Consider the following 24,842-nt stretch of genomic DNA (forward strand, 5'->3'; position numbering starts at 1 on the left):
GACAGGGAAAAAAAGTAATTTAAATTGTTGTATAATGCAAAAAGCCTCTGGTTACAGCTTTTCACTGCTAATGTGATGCCTTGCCGTCATTTTCTCTTGTCACGCTTGATAAACCGAAAGGCATAATACGCATGAAGGCCACATTACTTATGTTTGTTTTAAGCCAAACTCTCAGATCCTCAGTCTCCTCTGTTTCTTTTGCCTTTCTTCTGTCATTTCTCCAGTCCCTTTTTTTTTCTCTCTCTCTCTCTCTCTCTCTCTCGCCGTGATTTCAAACAGATGTTTTAGTGTCGACACGTTGAGTCATACTCTCCGGTTTCCCACGAGCAGATTAAGGCTACAGTAGAAACCCCGCTCGCCGTCGTCCCTTCCCTTTTCTCCTCCGTCATGAAGTTTCCAACCACTGTGTCTCTCTCTTTGTGCTCCTCCCGCCGTCTCTTTTGGCTCATAATTACTGTGTTCTCTCTCTCTCTCTCTCTCATCCTTCTTCTGCTTGCCAAGCCCTGGGATTGTACTGTAAGTATATAAATCTTCTCTGCCACTGGTTGATTGTGCTTCAGTTAATATTCCTCCCAAATGTCCCCTGCATCTTGACATAACTCGTCTTTCTTTCATGAGCCTTTTTTTTTTTCCCACACTAATTTTTGCATCTCTGCATCATTCAGGTTCTCGGTTTGGGCCTTGTTTATACTTCTTCCACCCGTCCAACGTTATTGTTATACTTAGTGATCTCAATAGTTTTCGGACAAAAGCTGCGGAAGCTTTGAGTAGAGAGACTTTATTAGCGAGATAAGTTCACTTTTGGTTCTAAGTGAAGTCTCGTCAGGGGAGTAGGTTATAATAATAAAACATTAATTAACGCCAGCCTCATCCTTTAAAAGGCGTAAACTTGTTCAGAAATTAAACGTCCTTTTGATAAATTGCTCTCGTTTTCATTTATTAGAGCCCCAGTCTTTAACCACAGCTACTCCGCTCCACTCCGCTCTCCTCTCAGGACTTTGAGCCATCTTGCTCAACGCTCCTCTGCTCTGCTGGATGCTTTCATATGTGATTTATGCCTTCCGACTGTATGATGGAGTGACCGGGAAGAGCTACGGCAAACAGTAGAGAGGAGGAGGAGGAGGAGGAGGAGGAGGAGGAGGAGGAGGAGGAGACTTGTGGGAAGTGTGTAGTGTTTCTAAGTGCTGTGTTTGCAAAAACCCATGAAGTGTTTTTCTTTTTTTTTTGTTTATTTTCTCTGGTGCAGAAATCCCGTTTGGCTTCAGTCCAGAAATAAAGTCTCTGGCGTTGGTGAAAATGAACGATGCTTTATTAAAGATGATAATTGATTGGATGTTTGGCTGGGTGGGCAGCGATTGTCCTCCCGTGTGCAGGTCAGGTCGCGGCTCCTCCAGAAGGATTAAGCACGATTAGTATCCCCCCACACACACCTCCGCCACCCCTCACCCCTCCCCCTCCCTCCTCCGGATATGATAGCCTGCTATTTATCTGAGGACTTCCCACACTCTAATCACAAATCACAGCTAATGAGACACGGAGCATTTAGCTTCCAGTCAGCCTCCTCTCACCACCCTGCTGCACATAAACAGAGAGGCTTTCTTTCTTCTGCTGCAGCAGCAGAGAGACAGAGAGAGAGAGGAGGGAAGGCTGCACACCTCTATGTTGCTAGTTGGTAATCATTTGACCAAAGTGTAAGTGCCATATGATTGAAATCAATAACCTCACAGTCCATAAAGAAGTCATTCATCTTCAAGAAAGGCAGCCAGCGTTTAAAAACATCAATCTGCCCTCATTCTAGGAATATAAAGAGGGAAAAAACTCAAACAATGCAAAAACATATGTGGATGCCTGCTTTCAGTCATGCAGTGTGTCAGCGAAAGACTCTAAATATGCATTAGAGCTGCACAAATAATGCAAAATATCGTCACAGCTCCTTAAACAACAGAGGTGACTGATTATGAGCGTTCCCGCTAACGACACCGTTATTGGCTTTGCCTTGAGCGGTTTGTTTCTGGTTATTGTTCTGCTGCTGCTGCTCCTGCTTCTGCTGTAATGATGATGATGATGATAATAAAGGTACCACATTTATTGTCATCTAAACAGACTCGCTGCATTAACAGACAGATCCATGTTCATATGGAAGATAATGACACGCTTGAGCAAAGCCATCATGCAGACACGACTATTTATTTGTGTCTAGGGGGTCACCTTCTCCTCGTGAGCTCCCTCCACTTCCAGCCGTTGCAGCCGCACGCGCACGCACGCACGTCGTTTCTGTATGACATCTTCATCTGGTTGTTGGACTCTCTCGTCTTCTTTGTCACCGAGCAGTGTTCATAACTCATTCTTTTAAGGCTCTTCCCCTGCCCGCGGCTAATGGCCCGTACCCTCTTCCTTACTCAAACACGGCGATCTTTAATGCAGTGTTTCACTCAGGGGGAACGCTTCCATTATTTAACGCGCGTCGCACCGTGTGAGGCGCATGCAGCCGCTCCGGTATCAGCGGATCGCTGTAGTCGCTGGCGTCGTTCGGGCTTTTATTGGCCCAAGTTAAAACAATAATACCGTGTCATGCCACTTAACATTAAATAAACATGTTCATCATCTGAGTTAGTGTAGCTTATTTTACATTTAGAGCTTTTGTGTTACATAACATGGTTTACTCAATGAGTGAGGTTTAAATAGTTTATTACTGCATAAAGAAGTGCTCTGGTCTATGCCTTCTTACTTAATAATAGGTGTTCCTCTCATGCTGTGAAAGGCTTTTATGCAACTTTTATCTAAACAGGTAAAGATGGAATGTGTAGATATAAACTGATCGATGGTCTTGAGTTGCTCGTACGTGCTGAGGAGTTCCTGCTGCTGCTGCCATTACAGCTTCTTGCATGCGAGCATGCTTTTCCTCATCCTTTCCGGTTGCTTCTGTTCTTGTGTTTCCGTCTTGCTCAAGTTTGGTACAGTTATGTGTAAACATATCCCCAGGGTCATTGACAAAAGTATTTTTTTGTGTTACGTGTGTATACTTAATGTACACCAATCAGGCACAACATTATAACTACTGACAGGAGAAGTGAATAACATTGACCATCTTGTGACAGTTCAGTGTTCTGCTGGGAAACGTCTGGACCTGGCATTCATTCATGTGGATGTTACTTAGACATGTACGACCCACCAAGACCAGACCAGGCACCCCCACCCCATAGCAATGACACTCCTTGATGGCAGCAGCCATCCCCAACAGGATGCAGCCTGACACAGACACACACACAAAAACAGTTTAGGAACAAAAACAGCACAAGGTGTCTGTGGGATGATCCACAGAGGCCCCTTCCCTCAACCCAAAGGCCCCCCACTAACAACAGACACCACAGGACACCCTCAGAAGGCCCATGTCCATTCTCTGATGAGTCACAGCTGTTTTGGAGTATTAGGAAGGTCATAATGTTATGCCTGATCGGTGTATCTTCCTGTCTGTGACCTTGTACAGGCCTAAGACCATGACTGAAACTGCCTGCAACATGAAAAGTGCAAATATTGTTATCAATACCACCAACTCCACGTCATTGGCTTATTGCATTAATGTCATTTGCTACATTAGGACCTTTTCTCGTTCTTTTACCACCTTGCCCTTATTAACCGGCCTCCTCCTTTTTTTCTTCCTCTTCCACGCTCAGACATCCCAGACCAGGTGATTCGCGTGTTCAAGGCCGACCAGCAGAGCTGCTACATCATCATCAGTAAGGACACTACTGCCAAGGATGTCGTCACCCACACTGTCAATGAGTTCGGCCTCCTCGCCGTGCCCGAGAACTACTCCCTGTGCGAGGTGTCGGTTAGTCCGGAGGGCGTCACAAAACAGCGGCGCCTGCCCGACCAGCTCTCCAAACTGGCTGATCGGATTCAGCTCAACGGCAGGTAAGAGAAAGCCGGTGACACTAAAGACTTGACCAAATGCTTGACTTTAGAGTTTAACAAATGTGTTTAAGGGCGTACTAACAAACATGGAGGAAGCAACAATATTTTATGGCCAGGGGAGCATGTTGGTCACGGAAAAAGGCATGGTCATGTACTTAAATCTGATCCACGGTCGGGGATTTCTTGGACGGAGAGCAGCTGGACGTGAAACAGACGATTTTTAGAATTTATGTCATCTTTTGTCATGTTGATGTCCTCAATGACTAAACCAAATCCTTGTCCCGCAGTGGCTGGACTCAAACCCTGAGACATGAGAACTTTTTCTTCCTTTACCCTTGTCAGATTATTTCAGGGTTGGTTCCAATTACAAAAGTTCACACGGCCTCTTAGTATGTCATACAACTTCTCTAGGTTTTCCCCCAAACAGATTTATAGCTACGGTCTGTAGAAGAATGTCATCCAGAACCACATGTTTTCTAAATCACTACTAACACAGACCGCTTCAAACTTTAGCTCCAGTAGAAGCTGGTCATGTACAATACGTATTAAATTCATCTAGAGCGGTGGTTCTCAGTGGGTTTTCCTGAGGATATGAGGTACTTTTCTGTAATGTTATTATATTTACTTAAAGGGGAATTACCAGTTTTTTTACAACCTGGACCTTATTTCTGGCATAAAATGCGATCGTTTACTCACCCATATAACTTTGGTGTCATTTGGAGTCGTTCGGACGATATTTAGATCCGCGTATATCCATATAGTGGGAGTGACTGGGGCACCGAAACGCAGCCTCTAAATAACGCATTATCTGACGCGAAACTCGTTCATTTCACCAATATTTTGTTACGATACACTAGTGCTATTCTCTGTTGAGTCCATAGTTACCTGTTATCTATTCGCGGATGTGCAGCAGTTTGTTGTTCTTTGGCCAGCTGTTCCTCTTTCTGCCTCCTTATCCGTCTTTCAACGAGCTCCTCATCCGTATACTCTGGCTCAAATCGGTAAGGACGTTCATCATAAACAAAGTCGTCGTCCACAACCTCAGAATCGGAAAAATATTCAGCCATGTTGCAAAAACTTAGCAGTAGCAAATTACAGGTAAACAAGGCGCGCACGGCGCTCAGAGATGACATCATCCAGGTCAGCAGTTAGTAGGTCAATCTACAGACCCTGGATGATGATAACAGGTAACTCCGGACTAAACGGGGAATAGCACTTGTGTATCATAACAAAATAAATGTGAAATTTTCATGTTTGTGGCAGATAATGCGTTATTTAGAGGCTGTGTTTCGGTGCCCCATTCACTCCCATTATATGGATATACGTGGATCTAAATATCGTCCAAATGACACCAAAGTTGTATAGGTGAGTAAACGATCATATTTTATGCCAGAAATAAGATCCAGGTTGTAAAAAAAACGGTAATTCCCCTTTAACCTTGCCGGGATGCATGGCTTGAATGAAAACCAGCAGGACCCCAGATGATGTAACTCTGAGCAGCAAAAAAACCCCAACAATTTACAGTGAATTGTGTATAAGACTTCTAGTGGTATGGTAAAATTTTTCCCCAATTTGTTGAAAACTCACATTCCTTCTTCTTCGTCCCAGACACATTCCCCTTTTAGGGTGAAAGTTAGCAGGACCTGAAGGATAATTGGGCTGCGGCCGTGAAGTCTGCCTTAAAATGACTTCTCACAGATTTCTCTCCACCTCTCCGCTCGTCTCCCGCGGTCCCTCGCCTGTCCCCTCCCAACTAGGCTAGCATGAATTTTTCATCCTCTGTCAGGGGCGGAGGCCTCTGCAGACAGCGTGGCACTCCTGGAATTATTCATACCCACACAGGCACATACAAAGATATAGATGCAGACAGTCCTGTGTGTAGAGAGAGAGAGAGAGAGACATTCAAATCCTGCTGGAACTGTGCATATTCACTTACATAGACAGATTGAGGCAGGATGCACATAGTGTACGTTCTTCCCTCCTTAGATGTATCATGTGTTAGTCGACACAATATTTATTTTGGTTGCATAGCTGGAATATTGACATTCCACTCTCATGTCAGTCCTGTCTGTCTACATGTATACAGTGCACTGTCAGCAGGATGTGCATGCAGAGTCCATTCGGCACAGTTCGCTGCAGCTGTACTTATCAGCGAGATCAGCAGGCAATGGTATTTCTGTCTGACTTATCTCGTCACTGTGTATCGTTTCCTTCCTCGTGGGGCTTGCAGCTGATGATGCACCGAAGGCGTAGGACATGACAGGGCAGGCCGAGCCAATAGCAAGCCTTCTTCACCCAGCTAAAAAAAAGTACATATAGATTCACCGAAGGCATCCTAAGCTCAGCGCACGCACAGATGCACGCGCCGCCGACAGCCATTTACGATGGCTTGCTTCCAATGGCTCCATCTCGCCCAGTTCTATTGAGCACCACTTTGTCCATCATTAATTTAGACTCCTCTCCTCCCCTTGTCTCCTCTTCTCAAATCTTCTCAATTCTGCTTTGTTTTTGTCTTCATCTCCAACTATTCCGGAGGAGTTGCCACCCCTTCAGTAACTTTTAGAAAGCCCTAAATTGTCGTAAATCTAAATATATAAATAAAACCTTTTCAGTGTTCAGTTCGTTTTGTTGATTTCTCCAAAGTGTTGCAGTCTTTCTCTGAATTAGTTTTATCCTAAATCTTAATTCGGCTCGATTCCCTTGCAGCCAGTCCCTCCTCCTGTCTCCGGCTCTTCTGGCAGAGCGACAGAGGGCAGCTCAGAGTTACATCCATGCCAACATTTTACCCCTGAGGGTTGCCCACTCTAGGCCTGTAATGCTTCTTAGATGACCGCATTATAACTCCCATTAACAGTGGAAGTGCGTAGGGTGAGATTTCTAAACGTGCCGCCACAAGAAGAGACGTGACCAGCTGCTGAAGACTGTCCCAGACAATTTGCAGCGATCGGACCTGTCATCTTTCCTACCAGTCTTTCGCTGGGAGCTCTCCCTCGCTCCCATCTCGTCTTCTTTACCTCAGGGTAAAAATATGTCCATAATCTGTCACTGCTGTCGGAGTTTTTCTGCCTCCTCCTCAAGCGGGTCTTGAGTTGGACACAGAAAATGTGCCCTTTTAGAAATGAAATGTGAACGAGAGGAGGATTCGTGTGATTTATCTGGACGGGGTTCCATGTGTGCGGGAGGTTACAGCAGGCTGACAAATCTGAATCTTGTCCACCCACTTGTCTGCCTCTGCAGCCCATATTAAAGCATCTGAGGATACTGCAGATCTAGTACCTGCTGTGCTAAAAATACACAGATATGGTATAAAATTCAGAGTATTTTACATGCTGTGCTCTTTGTCGTTATTGCCAGTTAATTTCTCTCCCAGTTTTTAGACTCGGAGGCAGAAAAGTCTCGCAGCATAAGAAACTACACTCATTCTTTTAACTCCACAATGCTTAAGTGAGTGATAATGCTGCAGCTGCCACATCTTATATCCTCTTTCCGTCTGTTCTGCTCCACGTAGGTACTACCTGAAAAACAACATGGAGACGGAGACGTTGTGTTCGGATGAGGACGCCCAGGACCTCCTCAGAGAGAGTCAGATCTCGCTGCTGCAGCTCAGCACCATGGAGGTCGCTGCCCAGCTGTCCATGAGAGACTTTGAACTCTTCAGGAACATCGAGTCCACGGAGTAAGATTTAACTCAACACAGGAACTTCATATTTATGCGCCATGTGCTTATAATATACATAACAGACAGGAATAACGCATGCTGTTATAGTAAGACTGAGTAAACCTTACTCATTACTGTCACGTCTCTGTCGCGGTTCTCAGGTATGTTGATGACTTGTTCAAACTGGACTCCTCCGCGGGAAGTGGCAACCTGAAACAGTTCGAGGAGGTGATAAACCAGGAGACCTTCTGGGTCGCCACTGAGATCCTGAGGGAGCCCAACGCCCTGAAGCGGATGAAGACCATCAAGCACTTCATCAAGATCGCCCTGCACTGCAGAGAGTGCAAGAACTTCAACTCCATGTTCGCTATTATCAGGTGGGTTCAGTGGAGGAGCCGTCTGAAAGGGTTTGTGTTTCACAGTTTAATTATTTTTGCTAATTTCTGCCTCAGCTGTGGCGTCGATGACAGCGAGCATTTACTTTATTTCCACTGGCGGCATTTGTGCCAAATGAGCTCCGGCTGCTGGTCTCCTTCCCCACATCCTCAGGAGAACCAGCCTCTTGTCCTCCCCTCTCTCCTCCTCCTCCTCCTCCTGTTGTCTGCTCATTGAATCAGCTCTGATTCCCCCAAACCACACAGAGCCTGCCTCTGCAACCTTACAGCATTTAAAATGAGTCCCATAGCAACAGTTACACTTATTGTTTGCTTGCGATTGTTGCTTCCCTGTGGCCTTTGTGGTTTGGCTCTGGATGGCTGTTAGACTGAGCTGAGGATGTAACTGCGGCCCTGTTATAAGGAATAAAACCCACATGAGGGTTGGTGCTGCGTACTCTAATATGTTTCAAAGCTGAACTCGGAGGAGGGTTTTGCGTTTGTGTCTGCACAGGCAGCTGAGAGCGTGCAGGATTTATCCTTGGTACATTCATCAGAGTCTGTACGTGGAAGCATTTCTATTAGTTCAGGACCTTTCAAAAAGAAACAAAAGCGCGAAAAAAGGTGCAGAAATGAAATACAATGAAGCACAATCCAGCAAAATGAGATAAATATATTCGGCGCTGTGTTGTTATTGGACCTTGTTGTCTGAGTAACAAAACAGAGAAAAGCATGAGACACAGAAACTTCCATCACCTCAGGATCAGATAAAAACCGCAGGGGCCGTTCACCGTTTCAGTTTTTAATTTCCTCAACGTCTCCCGGGGGTTCTCGGCCCTCGGGGGCAGCTGTCCACTTTTCTAGTTTGATCATCTGCAGCGTTTTCTTTTCCAAGACCATCTGAGTTTTCTCTGAATTAATTCTAAACCTGCTTTCAGATGATTATGCTGCTTGATAAAAACCATAACTTCCGCCATTATTTTTAAATTCAAGCAAAATCATAATGACGTATTTTAACATGAATTTCATCTAACGTAGAGGTAATCAGGAAAAGCTGTATTATTTATCTGCAAAAGGTTGCTCACACCTACTTAAGAGCGTAATGTTAACCTACGCTTTCTAGTTTCATCGGTCTAAATGTGCGGAAACAAACTGCCTACCCTGTGCTAAGGCAATGGAAAGTCCCAATTTTTATTTTATGGAAGTGACGTCTCTCAGTCTGTGGCAGAATTGAAACAAATTTCTATATCCTACAACTGATTCATATTGAAATTAATCTAGTTCAGAGCATAGCGTGAAGAAAAGAGCAAGCAAATGCAGCAATAATCCAACAACAGATCACGCTCTCTCTTTAGTGTAGCCTTATTAATTCGTACCTTATTTACTTCTGTGTTTCTGCACTGCAGCGTGCCCTTTCCAGTCTACAAGACAAATAATAAGACGATATTTAATGCAATAATACTGCAGCCTAAATAAGAAGAAAAACAGTAGAACTTCCTGGAACATACAGCATTATCTAAAAGTAGAGCAGTAGCGCTTGTTATGCTGGACGGCACCTGTGTCCGCATCCAATCTGGGCTTGTGGTTTAAGGAGCTCAGCAGTATGGTGATCCTCTGTCTGATGCCGTAAAAAAGGCGCTTCAGAGCAGAAGTGTCTGACCTCTGCGTCCCTTTACACCCCCCCCCCCCCCGTCCTCGCTGCGGGATGTCCTCACACATATGGCTCTCTGATGCGTGCCCTGCCTGGTGACGGGGGGGGCAAGGCTGCTGCATGGTGTATGAGTGTGTCTAAGAGAGATGACATAGAGGGTTTCCCACACGGTTTCACAATGGGCTTTCTCAGCTTGCCCGAAAATATAGATTTATTAAGATAATTTAGGGGTGGGTGGGACACTTTTCTGTCCCTTCGTGCTGATTAATACAGTTTGAGCCGCGTGATCATCAGCTGCTACAGAGAGACGAAGGAGGAGATTAGGAAAGCTGCAGTGGAGAAATTGTGTGGGAAAGATGAGTGCAGAGATAAATGCAATGCCAGTCATAATTATTAGCTGTCTAAATGAGTCTGCTCCTAGCTGACATTGCCTCAAGGGGTCTCTGCTCTGGAAAAAAAAGGAGGTAGGGGCTCATTCATTAAGCTAGATTGCTAAAAAAGTAGTTGTGCAAATGACAATGTGTTGTTCAGATGTAGATACTAAACAATAAAACTGTGCTCTTTTGTTTTTGCTCTTGTTTCCTTTCACTGCTTTCTCATTTTCACCGCTACCCTCCGCCTCCCTTATAACCCATTTATCTCTGCCTCCCCGCCTGCCGCCTCCCCGCCCTCCTGGTACCTCTTCCCTCTCTCCCTCTCTCCCTCTCTCTCTCTCTCACACACACAGCGGGCTGAACTTGGCACCGGTGGCGCGACTGCGGAGCTCGTGGGAGAAATTGCCCAGCAAGTACGAGAAGCTGTTCGGGGACCTGCAGGACGTCTTCGACCCTTCCAGGAACATGGCCAAGTACCGCAACGTGCTGAGCAGCCAGAGCATGCAGCCGCCCATCATCCCGCTGTTCCCAGTGGTCAAGAAGGACCTCACCTTCTTGCACGAAGGTAGAAGACTTTGCGACATGTCGTTCTTTACGTGCCACGTAGAGGCTCGAAAACTGCCATTTCTTGCGGTTGACATGTCATTCTGTTCAGTCCGGTGTCCCCTACTTCCTCTGTGTGGAGCGGAAGGTCAACTTCAGGCTCCCTCAGAAGGTTTACTTCTGCTAAAAGCTTCCCCATCTTGCCTTTTTAACGTATCACCCTGAGTCAGGTCAAAACTACCCAAACAGACTTCTCCTTATAGCATTCTTTTTCTTAAAAATGTATTTATGGCCACATTAGGAAACAAAAACAACGTCTTTGCTAATTGTGGAAGTTTCATTGTAATTCTCATATTGCCCAGCGTGACTAAGTAGGAAAGAGAGACTCTGATCTCCTGGATGAAAGAGAATAAGAAGAGGACATTTTTACTTTGAACATTTGTCGCAAATGTCCTAAAAATCCATTTATCTCCAGAGCAATGCCGACAGCTGTCTTCGCTCCACCGCTTTGTGCTCGCATCTCGTCGTTCGCGCCGCTTAACCTGCCTTTGTCCTCCCAGGCAACGACTCCAGCGTCGACGGCCTCGTGAACTTCGAGAAGCTGAGGATGATCGCCAAGGAGATCCGGCACGTGGTGCGGTTGACCTCGGCCAACATGGACCCCGCCCTTATGTTCAGGCAGAGGTTGGTTGTTGTGATACCTCGACTCCTGATAAACTTTTCTTCCTGGGATTTTTGCAATTTTTTTCGATTTAAGTGCGGCTGATGGAGCCAGTTCTGTGGGAATGATCTTTTTGTGTATTGTAGTTAAAGAAAATCAATATTTATGTCAGTCTGTTAATATGTAATATTATAAATTTGAAAGCTTTCTTTTGGGGAAAGAAAGGTGTCCGTTGGTGGATCATACAAGTGAATTTTGTGGCTTAGGAATTATCACAGGACACGGTGGCTAATTAATTTGCACAGTGTCTTAATGCCCGGTTAGTTTACTGTCAACAAAGAGTGGTTTTATTACTGTAAGTGATACAAAACCAGCTACTTCCTTCAAGTTTTGGTCTCTTTGAAACTGGCTCTTCCTGTTTTCCTGTCAGCCACGCTGCAGCAAAACTGACACTTCTCAGAAAGATAAAGCAGAAAGCCCAGTACAGCGAAGTAGATTATAAGTGTCAAGATTCTGTGGATTACAAATGTTGGCAAAAAGGGAACCACAGCGCCACACCTCCACTTACCGGCCCGAATCCTTCGCTGACAGGATCGGGCACGCACTCAAGAGCTGGTTCAATCAATTCCCATTCACTTCCTCACCAATTCACGGCTCTCTGTGTTTCGATTTGCATTCCTCTGCTGGAATGCAACCGTCCGAGGACACGGGGCACGGATTGACTGGAAGTGGAGGTGGAATTGATGCCAGCCGCAGTGTGTAGTTCGTATCACTCGGTTTGTGTGCGTTTATCACAGTCACTGCTGCGGTGCATGACTGCCCCCTGCAGGCACTCCCTCTGAACTGCAAGCTCAAGACACGAGAGAAGAGAAAATCCTGTCACACATAGAAAAAAAAAAAAGCACACTGCAGCTTATTGTAATCACACACAAGGCCATGACACAGACTCTTTCGGTTGATATGGGGAGATGTCCTATGTCTGGTGTCCTCCCATCTCCAATCATTTCCTGTTTGTTTGTGGTGGCATGACCTCGACATAGTCTTGTCTCCTCCTCCTCCTTCCACTGCCCCTTGAACTTGTCTCTAAGTCATGCTTCAATCTTCACGCCTCTTGCTTGCAGGAAGAAGAGGTGGAAGAGTTTAGGGTAAGTTTTGTCCTGGTTACCGGTTTCATCCTGTTTTTTTTTTTTTCGATCTGGACCGGCAGTGTTTTCACGCATCCCCACGCCATGAACCCTGCATGTCTCCCCTTACTTTATCAGAGTGTACATGCGTGTCTGCCTGTGCTTCCATGTGATTAACCCTTCCATTTGCAGTGCCCATGCACACAAACCATACCCAAGTCCATCACTGACCCATTAATTGTCTGCCATGTTCATATGAGTCATATAGTAGCCTGTAATAATACTTAGAGATGGGTAGTAATGAGAATTTCATGCATTTGCTATAGGTTTAAATGTATATACATTAACAAGTATACAAATGGATGAAATGGAATTCTTTACTTGGACAAAAAGATTACAAAAAGTCCCAAATAAGCTCCTTGTGGCCACATATATAAAGTAAAAATCAAATTTAAAGTTTAATACATTTAAAGGTTAGTATTCAAAGTTTAAAGAGGGATTAAATCAAAGGCAATTGGCTTATTTGCCATGAAATTACAGATTCTCAGGTCAAAACTGAATTCTTAATCTTGGCAAAAACAAAAAAGTAGTTCCTGAGTTCCTTGAGTTGCAGTCCTGAAGGTTTCAGTCAAATCACATGATCGCATGAAGTTTTCCAGGCTTGACGGAAATATAAATGAGCAGCCTGAACAGCTACTAAATGGACCTCAACGCTTAGGGCACCAAGGACAAGAAGTCCTTAAAGCGTCAGACAGTAATGCATGTTTCAACAGCTGCAATTCCATGGTGAAAGGCTAGAGGCCATCTGCTCATGATCACGTAATACGACCGATTAGCTACCAAACGGACCTTCAGATTGTCCGCTACTGTTTCAGACGAGTCCCACACTCCTGCCAAACAAAAGGCAGAAGTATAAAACGCAACCTCGACGAGCGCTCACAGATACTATTTGACTCAGGTTTGGTGTTTCGTTCATATCTGCATCCCGGCATAATATTCCCCCCATATCAAAAGGCGTGCATCTTTTGTTTCCTAACCCTTTTTGCCTCCATCTGACAGAATGTTCTGCTGTTCTGTACTGTGATAGCATGGCACACCAGGGAGTGCTGCCTCGCTCCCAATTGCATGGTCCTGATATAAAAATGCTATGCTCTAATACAATGACAGATGTTCTGGTTTTATAGTAGAGTCCCTCCTGTTTTATTGGTGATTATACTGATTGTTTTTTTTTTCTTTCTTTATCTACCTATTTATGTTCTGCCTGTGCATTCCTTCTCATGCTCCTTCTTCCTTCTTTGCAACTTCCATCACCTTTCTTTCCCTCTTCCTCTGTGTGTCGTCATTATTCTTCTACCTTCTCTTCCTCCGTCCCTTTCTTTTCCCTTCATCAGGTCTTTGAGTCAAGGCAGCACCAACTCCAACATGCTGGACGTGCAGGGCGGAGCCCACAAGAAGCGGGTGCGCCGCAGCTCCCTCCTCAACGCCAAGAAGCTCTACGAAGACGCTCAGATGGCCAGAAAGGTGAAGCAGTATCTCTCTAACCTCACGGTGGAGACGGATGAGGAGAAACACCAGATCATGTCCCTGCAGTGCGAGCCCTCTTACAACACCTGTGAGTAACACGGAAGCAGAGACTGAACCTTTTAGATTGTTTTGCTTGCGCTGCCACCTAGTGTGTTGGCAAGTGTCCTGCAGAAAATAACAGGAAGGAATCTCAAGTGCTCTATTGAAGGAAGCACGCACGCAATAATCTTGCTTTCTGAGAGGTTTAGCTAAAAAAATGTCAGATGTTGAATGTGATAATGATGCATTTGGTCACTTTAAGACAGATGTACTGTAGTCTCGAAGATCTTTTACTATAACATTTTTATGCAAAATATTGGATATATTTAAATGGATTTCCGGCTTTAAAATAAGAGTAGTACTTTAAATTTGTATATTCATTTTGTCTCCTTCCTTTCTGTGCTTTCAGTGTCCAAGAACTTGAACGAGAGGCGATCCACTAAGTCGGACATGTCCCCAGTGTCTCTGCGTTCGGCTCTGCCCACGGGGAAAGCGCAGAACAGGGTGTCGCAAGTCCTTCAGGTTCAGGTCCCGTTGAACCCGCTACGAAAGAAGAGCACCGCCAAGGACATCGGCACATCCAGTGAGTACACCAGCAGGACAGTTTATCATCTTTTAATTCCTTTTTTGTTTATTGATAAGCTTTTGTTTTTAGTATTTCTTTAAATTTCACCTTCCCTTTTTGTATTGTGCATCATTCTAACATAATCAACTCCAGACTTTTCTGACACTCTTCTTATTTTTTTCAGACTCCAACTCTCCCCAGGTGGTGAAGAAGCCCCCAGTGAACTCGTCAGAGGATTGGAGCAACAAGAGGCCGTCTGATGACACCGTCTCCATCATCTCCTCCCTTCACTCCAGCCCCACGGTGTCACCTCAGGGCTCCCCGCGCAAAGGTCTGAAACACAAGCACTGTTTTTCGCCCTGTGCGTTTTGACCCCCTCTGGGGAAAAATAGTAAATCGCTTCTGAAACACTACTCAGTAAAGTCTTATTTCCTCTTTCAGTGGGAGGTGTGGCTAAGAACTCCAGCCAGATGAACTTGTCCGGCTCTTCGTCGTCGCTGACCAGCGACGCCAGCACAAAGGCCGGCAACATCAGCCTGCGCAGCTACGGCATAGGTGGGGCTCTCCTCCACAAGAGGATCCTGCTGATGACCAGTCAGCACAGCAGAGAGAGTAGCAGGGAGAGAGAGGCCGAGCAGGAAGAGACGAGAAATGAAGAGGAGACAGAGGCAGTTCAGTTTCCTTCAGAGCAAAGAAGAGGAAGATCGAGGCAGGGTGCACGAGCAGACGCAAGGCAAATGTTAAGGAGGGAGAGAACAGAAAGCCCAGCACAGAAATGGACAGGGACACACGGAGGACAAACAACCGGCTCTCCTCCTCCCAGTCAAGCAGGGTTGGGAGTCACGACTCCCATGTCACCTCTTTCCCAGCCCCAGTTAATGAGACCCAAACCCCGAGAGTCCCCCATTAAAAGCAGACTGATGTCACCACTTAGGATACTGAGGGAAAGGAGTCAGTCCAGGGAGAGGCCAGTGACAGTCGGCGCACAGCTGATCAGAGGAGAGGTAACAGGGGAGAGCGATCCCCCCTCACCTCAGGATGAGGTGCAAGGACAGGCAGAGGAGAGAGCCAGGAGGTCGGTCAGCCCCAACCCCTTCCTGTGGTTGTGCAGGGACAAACGCAGCAGGAGAAAAACTGTCTGACAGAGCCGGTTATAGCGAAGTGAAGGAAGCCAGTTGTATTTAAGAGAGACTTGGTGGTAGTTGACGTTAGTTGAAAAGTCATAAACGCCTCATTACATGTTTAAAACACTGAAGTGTTGCTTCAGAATATTTGAAGTAGATGATGTGGCACAGATTAAGGAGAAAAAGTATTTGTTTTCTATAAGTTCTAACATTTCTGTGTATGTGTTGTAATGTGACTGAAGGGACAGATGTGGCAGAATAAGTCAGAAAATGAAGGATCCTTCATTTGTCATTTCATTTCTTTGTGGACAGTTGTAGATTTTGATATTTGAACACCATGTTGAGTTGGTTCTGCAGGCTTTTGTAATATAAAGTTTAAACTAAGACTCCAACAGTGTCTTCCACAGTAATTTACTGCAATCCAGACTCTGTGTACACACTTAAATTGCCGTTATAGTGGCTGTCACAACTTTGGCCCCACCGTGCGGTTAATGGACAGCGTGTCTTTGTCCTTTCAAGATGTTTATTCACTTTAGACCAGCCTCAATTACTCTCTACACTGAATAAAAAAAAGAAATATAAAACCTACAAAGAACAAAATATAAAAAATAAGGTGCAGGAGTAATCTGTTTAAATGAAATGCTGAAAAAGATGCAGAGTTGTGTTAATGTTGGGACAGGTGCCATTTTACTTCTCAATGTGAGCGACATACAGATAGTGATGATGTTGATTTTAAGTGGCTTAACAAGACAGCCAATTTGTCCCATAGATTAATGTGGTTTTATTTTAGATGTATAAAGTGCAGCTATTCTACCACATCCTCTAAGAAATGCCATTTTTTTTGTTGAGATGGAGCTTGGCAACAATAGTCATCCATTCACGTTTCTTCTTCATTTTAACAATAATCTCTGTTCATCTTCCCGAGTAAACATGTGTAAACGCTCCTCTCTCCAGGTTACACCCTCCTGCCGGGCGGCGGGAAAGCGGACAACCTGTCGGACTCGAGCCACAGCGAGATCTCATCACGCTCCAGTATCTGCTCCGTCGACTCTGTTCCTGCTCCCGGGCTCGACGACAGATGCAGCAGCAGCAGCAGCAGGAGCTGTGCTACTACTGCCTCTATTCCTGCTACGACTGCTGCTTCTACTGCTACTTCTACTACGGCAGCTGCTCCTGTTGCTGAGAGCTCAGGAGCAATGCATGCACACTTAAACGCTGATTACAGCCAGCCCAGCACGAGGTAATCAGAATTTACCACAGTTTATCTAATCTGTCTGGTCAAGCTGAAGTTTGCATTGTCAGGATATTGATAATACAGTTATACATTATGGTTTTTAAAGGCATCAGTCATATTTTACCAGCAAGGGCTTTGCGGTTTGTGCAGCATACAACAACTGCTGTCCTGTAAAAGGTGCAACGCATAGACTGTATATAAATATGGACTCCACTTCCTTGCTTGGGTCAAACTGACGGTATTTTCCTGGGGATATGGGCGGCGCCATCTTGCGACTTCGGAGCCAGAGTCTGAGCAGTATGGTCCAAGAGTGGAGGCACGCGGATAATGATCAATGATCCGTCCGCGCTTCCTCATCAGACTTACTGGCATTTTTGTTTAATTAATACTGCTAACTAAACCTTATCAGAAAAAAATGACACATGAACATGCGTCAGTATTATATTAACTACCTAAAATGTCAGAAACTATCCTTGGAGAAACTTATTTGATGTTTATTTTAGTGTTTTAGTTTGGTCCCATCCACTAACATGGAGGGGGTGGAGCTTATGACCTATACTGCAGCCAGCCACCAGGGGGAGCTCTACTTGCTGTGGCTTCACTTTTGAGGAGCTGTTCTGTCGTCTATCTTTATACAGTCTATAATTCAAATAAATAATCTTATTTGTACTCGCATAAATTAGCTGGTGAACCCAAACGCTACACGACTTGTCAAGATGTAGATTTTTGGCGGGGGTCAGGGGGAATTACTCTGCCATGTGACTCCCATCCTTTGGCTAAAAGTTATTTGGTGTTTGCAAATAAATCTGACAGCGGCCCAGCTTGACTGAAGGACATTTAAAAACACAAACTCATTCTCCGCCAGTGGCCCACACGCTTGACAGCAAACGTTTTTGTCTCAGCTATGACTCAAAAACACCAAAACACGTAATCGTCTGGAACCTTGAAAAGCCGCCACATATACACCGTCTGCTACCTCTCACCGCTCTCCCATTTCCTCTCCCACCTGGATTCCAATTACGTCCCTCACTCATTAAAACTCGGGGAACAGGAAGTCGTAAAAAACGCAGCCGGATTTATTAGCTTCCCACATTTACTACCCTCCTCTCCTCCTTTTCTCTGTTAACAACGCAAGCATTTTTTATTTTTTTTTAATCTGGCTGACTAGACAACACTTTTTCTTTTTCTTTTTATCACCCCTCTGTTTGTTTATTGTTCCTCCATGATCAGGCCGTTCAGTCCCGTAAATCGGAGACTTTAAAATATCTCCGGACGCAATAACCCGCCTCCTTCTCTGATATTATATCACCCCGGGCAGCCGCGGACCTGTTTTATGAAATATCCCTGTGTTTCATTGAGTGGCTTGTTTGTGCAGTAAAACCGCGGCAGTGAATCAAACTGCTGCTTTATAAAAATCAACTGAGGAGGAAAACTTTTATTTAGTAGTGACTGTAAACATATTTCACAGGTGAAACAACAAAAACTTGGACAATAACTCACCCAGTGACGACATCACCTGTGCAAGACTGAACTTTATTTTCATTCGTCTTTTCCTGTTTGTTGGTTACTCTCTGACCCCTAGATCCTCCAACCAGCAGAGTTTTATCGTTGTTGAACCGACTCCTTTGCCCTTTTCTTCTTTCATTGTCAGTTCATTTCAGACTGACCTCCACCTTTATAGATTATTGTTAGTTTCAAGGCTCTTTTTTCTGTTTTCTGCTGCAGTTCTTCATCGTCAGCTCGAGGATACGTAACGCGAGCCTCCACCTTCACCTCCTCCCTCTCCACGGAGGAGCTGACCCCAGACCACACCTCCCTGGACTCGGTGGCCGACAGCGGCCGCGGCAGCTGGACCTCCTGCTCCTCCAACTCCCACGACTCCTTCCAGAGCCTGCCCCCCTCCTCCTGCAGGCCCTGGGACCACGGCATCCACGGCCACCCGCTCTCCCACGCGCACTTCAAGCACACGCAGCTGGCCAGGTCGATAGCGGAGGTCGAGGCCGCCGCTCCGGCGTGGGCGAACGAGGACGCCGCCAAGCTGCCGCCCTCCAGAGACTCCAGCTCGGAGCTGTCCGGTCAGCTGCGGCAGAGCTGGGCGTCGTCCAGCTCGCTGTCGGACACCTACGAGGGGAATTACGGCACGATAAAGAGGCGAAACCCCTCGGAGCACCCCTCCTCGCCGGCCAACGAGGAAGGAGGGCAAAGCACAGACCCTGCCTACAAAACGGTGACATCAAGCACAGAGAAGGGCCTGATAGGTGAGGGATCAGGATGAGAGTGTGATTCCTTTGGAGCCCAGTGAAGCATCCATATTTTATATTTGACGTAGATGCAGTCAGTTTATATCTTGAAATCCCAAACTGATCTGGTCTAAATTTATCTTCTGGGCCTCCTGCTGTAGTGTTGTGATAAAAATGTGACTGCCTCTGCAGTTTGATTTATTAAGGGAAGCATAACCTTTTTATAATCTTAATACGGTTTACACTGGGTCGTAGAGAAGGAGATCAGATGGAGTCAAACGGAGAATCGGCTGAATATTTGAGATTTTGATTATCGATTAATTGTTTGAGGCGTTGTCACATCAGTTCTGAGAATTTGCCGACATTTTGTTTTACATTGTTTTAAGTTGAGACATTTTTTTCCTCTACTTTTTTAAGTGCCAAACAATTAATCGATTCATTCAACCCTTTAACACCTCAGCTTAAAAATGTCCACTTGGACTCTTTTTTTTGGCTTATTTTAACTATAAAAAGGTCAGAAAATGTCCTGTGAGTAAATGCTTTGGTGTATTTTTTTTCAAATACCTAGAGCATTCAGTATCTGGTAGTTATTTTCAATTTACTGCATGTTATAAGAGAGTAATAACCTTCTAGGAGAGGCGAGAGTCAAATTACCGTAATGACACTGTAAAGCGCAACGTGCAGAAAGCGTGACATAGTTACGGTAATTCCAAAGTGAGCTCGAGCAAACTTGCCAGCGGCGACACATTGGGTTTTAAAGGGTTTTAATCAATAATGAAAACATTTATTAGTTGCAGCTCTGTGTGTGTGTGCGCTGTAGCCATCCATCTCATTGGTTGTATATATTTTCCTTTTGATTTTCAACACATTTTGGTGCATGTGTAGTCGTGTGTCGTGCTAGTGAAACACCACATTGATTTAATTTTTCCATTATTTTCTTTATTTTTTTTTTCCCCCTTCCTCACACAACTTCCCTTTCACCTCCTCTTCCTCGCAACCCTCTTCCCCACCCAACCCCCAACAACTCCCCCTCCTCCCTCATCCCTCATTTCCCCCTTTTCTTTGCTCCGCCCCCTCCTTTTCTTTTGACCTCCACCTCCATCCAGTGTACTGTGTCACCTCCCCCGCCAAGGATGAGCGTTACCGAGCTCCCCCTCCCACCCCTCCAGGCTACCAGGGTCTGGCTCTGGGGGACCTCGGCCTCGCGGACGGAGTGGTGGTGGTGGGCGGGCCGGGGGGCCTCCTCCCCCGGCCGCCTCACCTCAAACCGCCGGACTACAGCGTGGCCCTGCAGAGGAGCAAACTGCTGCAGAGCCCCGGGGCGGCCGGCGGCTTGGCTGAGGCTCGGAGGCTGGCCGGTACCCTTCACCACCAGGACGCCCGGACGGCCGGCTCCACGCAGGGTCACTCCAGACCGGCGAGCATCTGCCTCCCGCCGCAGGACCTGGCTGACAGTGAGGATGGTAGGCCTCCACTTTATGCTGATAGGACGAAGATGTTGAACAATACATGTTTCTGGAGCTGATCTATGTAAACAGTCTGCTTTTCCATCGTAATTTCAGACTTTCGATTTATAATGAAACATTATTAAACCAGATTCTTTGTTGTATTTAAAGGGAATAAAATAAATAAGTTAAACATCTCAGTTTGAAACCTGCTAAAACGTCATCTCTTCCTTTTTTTCCCCACAGATGAACAAGTGTCAGCGGTGTGAAAGTCACCCACACACACGGACCGAGTCGTGACGATCAGGCTTGGGACTAAACTTAGCGGCCTGACGTCGTCACGCGTCACCGGACGTCCTCCAAACCCCCCCCCCCCCCCCCTTCCCCCTTTCCCCCTCGGGGTCCCGCGACCTCTCCACGCCTCCTCTTCTGGAACTCACACGATCACCTCCTTTTTTAAAACCCATTTCACCGAAACGGAGAAGAAAAGATTTTCGATTTCAGACTTTTTAAAAACTCTCGAACAAAGCGGGAAAGAGGTGATGGACGTCAAGGAGAGAGGAGAGAAAAAAAAAAAAGAAAAGAAGGAAAGAGTGACGATGATGACGCCTCATGAGAAGAAGTCGGCCTCTGTGGAAACAGACCACCGCGTACCTCCATTTTACACTCCATGCTCTCTTGTCTAAAAGTGTTTCATATTGTTTTTACGAATTTAAAATGTTGTACAGTGATTTTTTTCTTTGTAAAGTGATTTTTTTTTGTTTTTTGTTGCATCTCCAAGCTTTCCTGTGAGAGGAGGAGCAGACAAAGGGATAAGAAGTCAAAGTGTAATAGCTTGAGAGGGATTTTTTTTATTATTATTTTTGCAGATCAGCTCGAACGAATGTAGACGAATAAGAAAAAAAAACAAAAAACTGATTCTGAGATTTCTTTTAAGTGGCACTGATGGCGTAAAATCCACAGAACTAACAGCGGTTCCGAGATCCAAACAAACCACATGCACAGCTACCGTACTTAACACTTCTGACTGCACTGGAGGTGAGGAAAGACCCTCAGGAGCCGCCGCTGTATTTCCCGCTTCCTCTTCCAGAGGTTGGGGGGGAAAAAGGCGATGGAGAGAGAGAGAGAGAGAGAGTAAAGCCTGTTTGTGTTTAGCACTTATTGTACATTGCTGAGCTTCTCCAGAAAAGAAGTCAAACGGCTTCTCTCTCTCTCGGTCTTGCGGTTCCTGATGGGGCGTTCCCCGCCGTCCGTCCGCCTCTCTCATTGCTCGTCCCGTCTGACATGAGGTACTTTTAGCGGCATGCTGCCTCCTGGATGTTCTATAAAAACTAAAAAAAAAAACTAAAAAAAAACTGTATTAAATCTCGTTTTTAATGAGCTGAAGATCAAATGCCTTGCTGCTTCCCGTACAGTAAAAACGCGTGTTGTTAAATTAGCACAGTGTGCATGCCCGTACACTCACACCTGCACACCTTAGAGACAGAGAACAGTGTTTACACCGACGCTTACAAGTTTTTTCTTTTTTGTTTACAGTGTTTATTAGACCGGCCGTCTAGTCGAGTCCCCGGGTTTTTCGGTCGACCTTGTAAATTCGCTCGGCGGGAACAAACTCGCGGGCGTTTACCTCCGCCTCGTCCTCGGCCTCCTTATTTAAAAGTCCATCTCTCCATTCCATGTCTTCGCAGAATATTTCGTGGACTATTTAAAAGCTTGAAAGTTGCGTATTATTTGTATCGAGGGGGGAAGAAACTAAAAAATAAATAGAAAAGCAAACGATTTGTACATTCAGACGGGATGTAACGTAATCTCGGGGCAGTGGTGTAACTGGAAGCTCTTCTCCTTCTGCTGTTTATCTCTGTGACGCTTTCTTTTGTTTTTTTTTGCCACACAAAGACTTGAAATGATGCTAATATATACAAGGCATATATATATATATATATGAATTTATATATATTTTTGTTGTTCCTTTGCCGTAAATTAATGTTAACTTGATCATGTATAGATGAGAGAAGAGATTCCTCTATAAAGGCTATTTTTGAATATTTTGTTATAAGAAATAATCCAAGGTTGTGATTGCCCTCTTTCTGTTATATATTTTTTATTTTTATTTTTTTTTGAGGGGGGAGGAAGGGGGGGCAGGAGTCTTTAAAGTTAGTTTTTTTTTGTCATTACTCGTGACATGTTTCCTCCCCTCGCTCCTTCTCTCTGTTGTTGGTGCCATTTCTGCTCCTTGAGTGTAATTGCTGCTGTGTTTTGGGATATGGCGGCATCTGTTTGTGTGTGTGTGTGTGTGTGTGGTGAAATTACATTTGTGAGGTTTGGATCAACGTAGCATTTAGAAAAAAAAATAATAATGAAATATTAGATTCAGTGCGGCGGCGCAGCGCGTGAGGACAAAAAGGCTCAGAAGTCGTTTTTTCCCGACGCAAGCTTCCTTCCTAGTTTGCGGTTTTGCTTTGATCGCGTCTGCCGGCGGAAAAGTTTGCGAGTCTGTTGTCGTTTCTGGTTTGTTCCAGCTCGGGCGGCGTGATTGAAAGGAGTTTTTGATTTCTGTTGTATCCCGTCGCTGTCTGAATTGAACACAACAGGCCCTGCCTCCTCCGCCCCGCCGCCGCCGCCGCCATCATCATCTCCCTCGCTCTCTCTCTCTGAGACAGGACTTCAAACTTTCAACCTTTCTCCTCTCTGTGCTCGTCTAATGGATTTCACTCCGTTACCCGAGACGTTTTTATGAACCCTGAGCATCCACTGTGACCCTCGCCCAGGTTCCTTTTTTCTTTTTTTTCTTTTTGGAAAATCTAAAAATCTTGAAACAGACTGAGATTTAGAAACTGACAGTTTCTCTTTTTATTTGCACAGCTACGCTCCTCAGATCCGCAAATCAGTATTAAACGTTGTTTTTCTCTGAAGTTTTCTTAGCTTCCAATAGCTGTCCCACGATGTCTCCTAATGATTTTAGTTGTAGGTGGAAAGCATGAGACAAACAGTTTTGTTGTGTTGAAATTAAACTCTGCTGCACACATTGACCTTTCCAAGAAATTACCGATTGGTCAAACAATTTGTCCATTTAATTTTCCTCCTTCTTCTCAACGTATATGTTTTCCCATCTGCTTTCCAAAAAACTGGACAACATAAACCTCCCTCACCCGAAAAACCTTCCTTCCTTCCTGTCTGATTGTAATTTAGCCCCTCTCTCCCCCCGCCGTCCCCCTGCCGTGTTATTTGGAATGCAATAAGAGAGATGTGAATGTGTTCTTTTTCTTTTTGTTATTATTGTTATTATTTTTTTTATTTTAATTTTTATTCGTGGACATCTTTTGGCATTACAGCAGAAATGCACAACAATAAGCTTAAATGTGGTGAGTGAGCTGCACAATCTGTACAAAGAGGTATTAACTTGGTCTGTGGCTTCAAGTTTGCTTTCGTCTCACACTCCTAGCTGTTGTAACTTATGTCTTTTAGAAAGACAACATGATTTTGCTCGTACGCTTTTTATGTATTTTTTACGATTGTAAATAATTGTTATATTTTTCTTTAAGAGAATGTTTAAAAAAGGAAAAAATACCTTTTATTTCTCTGAGTCTACTGATATGAATTTGGACAATGAATAAAATGCAGAAAGAATTTTTTTTGTCTTTTTTTGTCTGGTGCTTACACCAATCAGGCGTAACATTATGACCACCTTCCTAATAATGTGTAGGTCTCCCTTGTGCCTCCAAAACAGTTGAGACTCATCAGAGAATGGACATGGGCCTTCTGAGGGTGTCCTGTGGTGTCTGGCAACAGGATGTTGTTAGCAGGGGGCCTTTGGGTCCTATGGGTTGAGGGGAGGGACCTCTGTGATCCCATCGTCCCACAGATACTTGATCAGTTTGGGATCTAGTTAATTTGGAGGCCAAGTCAACACCTTGTGCTGTTCTTCATGTTTTTTTGAGTAAAGGCTGCATCCTGCAGGGGATGGCTGCTGCCAACAAAGGAGTGTCATTTACGATGCAAAATATGCTTTCAGTAAATGTCCTGCCTCCTGGATATTTTTATGACCACGTCATTTAGCGAAGTGCTTAACCTTAGCGTTTAGTATCTGAGGTTAAAGACCAGATTGTGGTCTGAAGAACTATAGTCATGCCTATAAAGTATTATGCAGCCCTTAGGCACAGCGGTGATTTGAGCTAAATGCTAACATCAGCTGACATTTAGCAGGTCTTTTTCTTTCCTACCCAGTTCACCATCTTATTTTAGCAAAAGTTATTACGTCCTAAATGCTTGACAGGCCTCTAAAATGACTGATGTAAGAAGTAATAAGCGTCAGTGAATGTGTTGCTTCCAGTATGGCGTATTTTATCAACATAGAATAAGAATTCTTGAATG

At 45.0% G+C, this 24,842-nt stretch overlaps 1 protein-coding gene across 3 annotated transcripts in view; it reads left to right on the forward strand.

Annotated features, from left to right (window-relative positions):
* rapgef6 (Rap guanine nucleotide exchange factor (GEF) 6) overlaps nucleotides 1-24,098 on the forward strand; it is a 129,971-nt gene extending 105,873 nt beyond the window's left edge. For all 3 annotated transcript variants that reach the window (XM_084564910.1, XM_084564909.1, XM_084564911.1), the window contains 13 exons: nucleotides 3,675-3,915; nucleotides 7,424-7,591; nucleotides 7,735-7,950; nucleotides 10,326-10,537; nucleotides 11,076-11,199; nucleotides 13,692-13,912; nucleotides 14,273-14,446; nucleotides 14,613-14,759; nucleotides 14,870-14,983; nucleotides 16,507-16,792; nucleotides 18,512-19,044; nucleotides 20,133-20,489; nucleotides 20,718-24,098. In XM_084564910.1, coding sequence (XP_084421036.1) covers nucleotides 3,675-3,915; nucleotides 7,424-7,591; nucleotides 7,735-7,950; nucleotides 10,326-10,537; nucleotides 11,076-11,199; nucleotides 13,692-13,912; nucleotides 14,273-14,446; nucleotides 14,613-14,759; nucleotides 14,870-14,983; nucleotides 16,507-16,792; nucleotides 18,512-19,044; nucleotides 20,133-20,489; nucleotides 20,718-20,740 — 2,816 coding nt within the window. In that variant the 3' untranslated portion in view covers nucleotides 20,741-24,098. The remainder of the gene's footprint in view (nucleotides 1-3,674; nucleotides 3,916-7,423; nucleotides 7,592-7,734; nucleotides 7,951-10,325; nucleotides 10,538-11,075; nucleotides 11,200-13,691; nucleotides 13,913-14,272; nucleotides 14,447-14,612; nucleotides 14,760-14,869; nucleotides 14,984-16,506; nucleotides 16,793-18,511; nucleotides 19,045-20,132; nucleotides 20,490-20,717) is intronic.
* Nucleotides 24,099-24,842: the final 744 nt, after the last annotated feature.

Source organism: Chelon labrosus, assembly GCF_963514085.1.
Source record: "Chelon labrosus genome assembly, chromosome: 17".
NCBI classification, from domain to species: domain Eukaryota; kingdom Metazoa; phylum Chordata; class Actinopteri; order Mugiliformes; family Mugilidae; genus Chelon; species Chelon labrosus.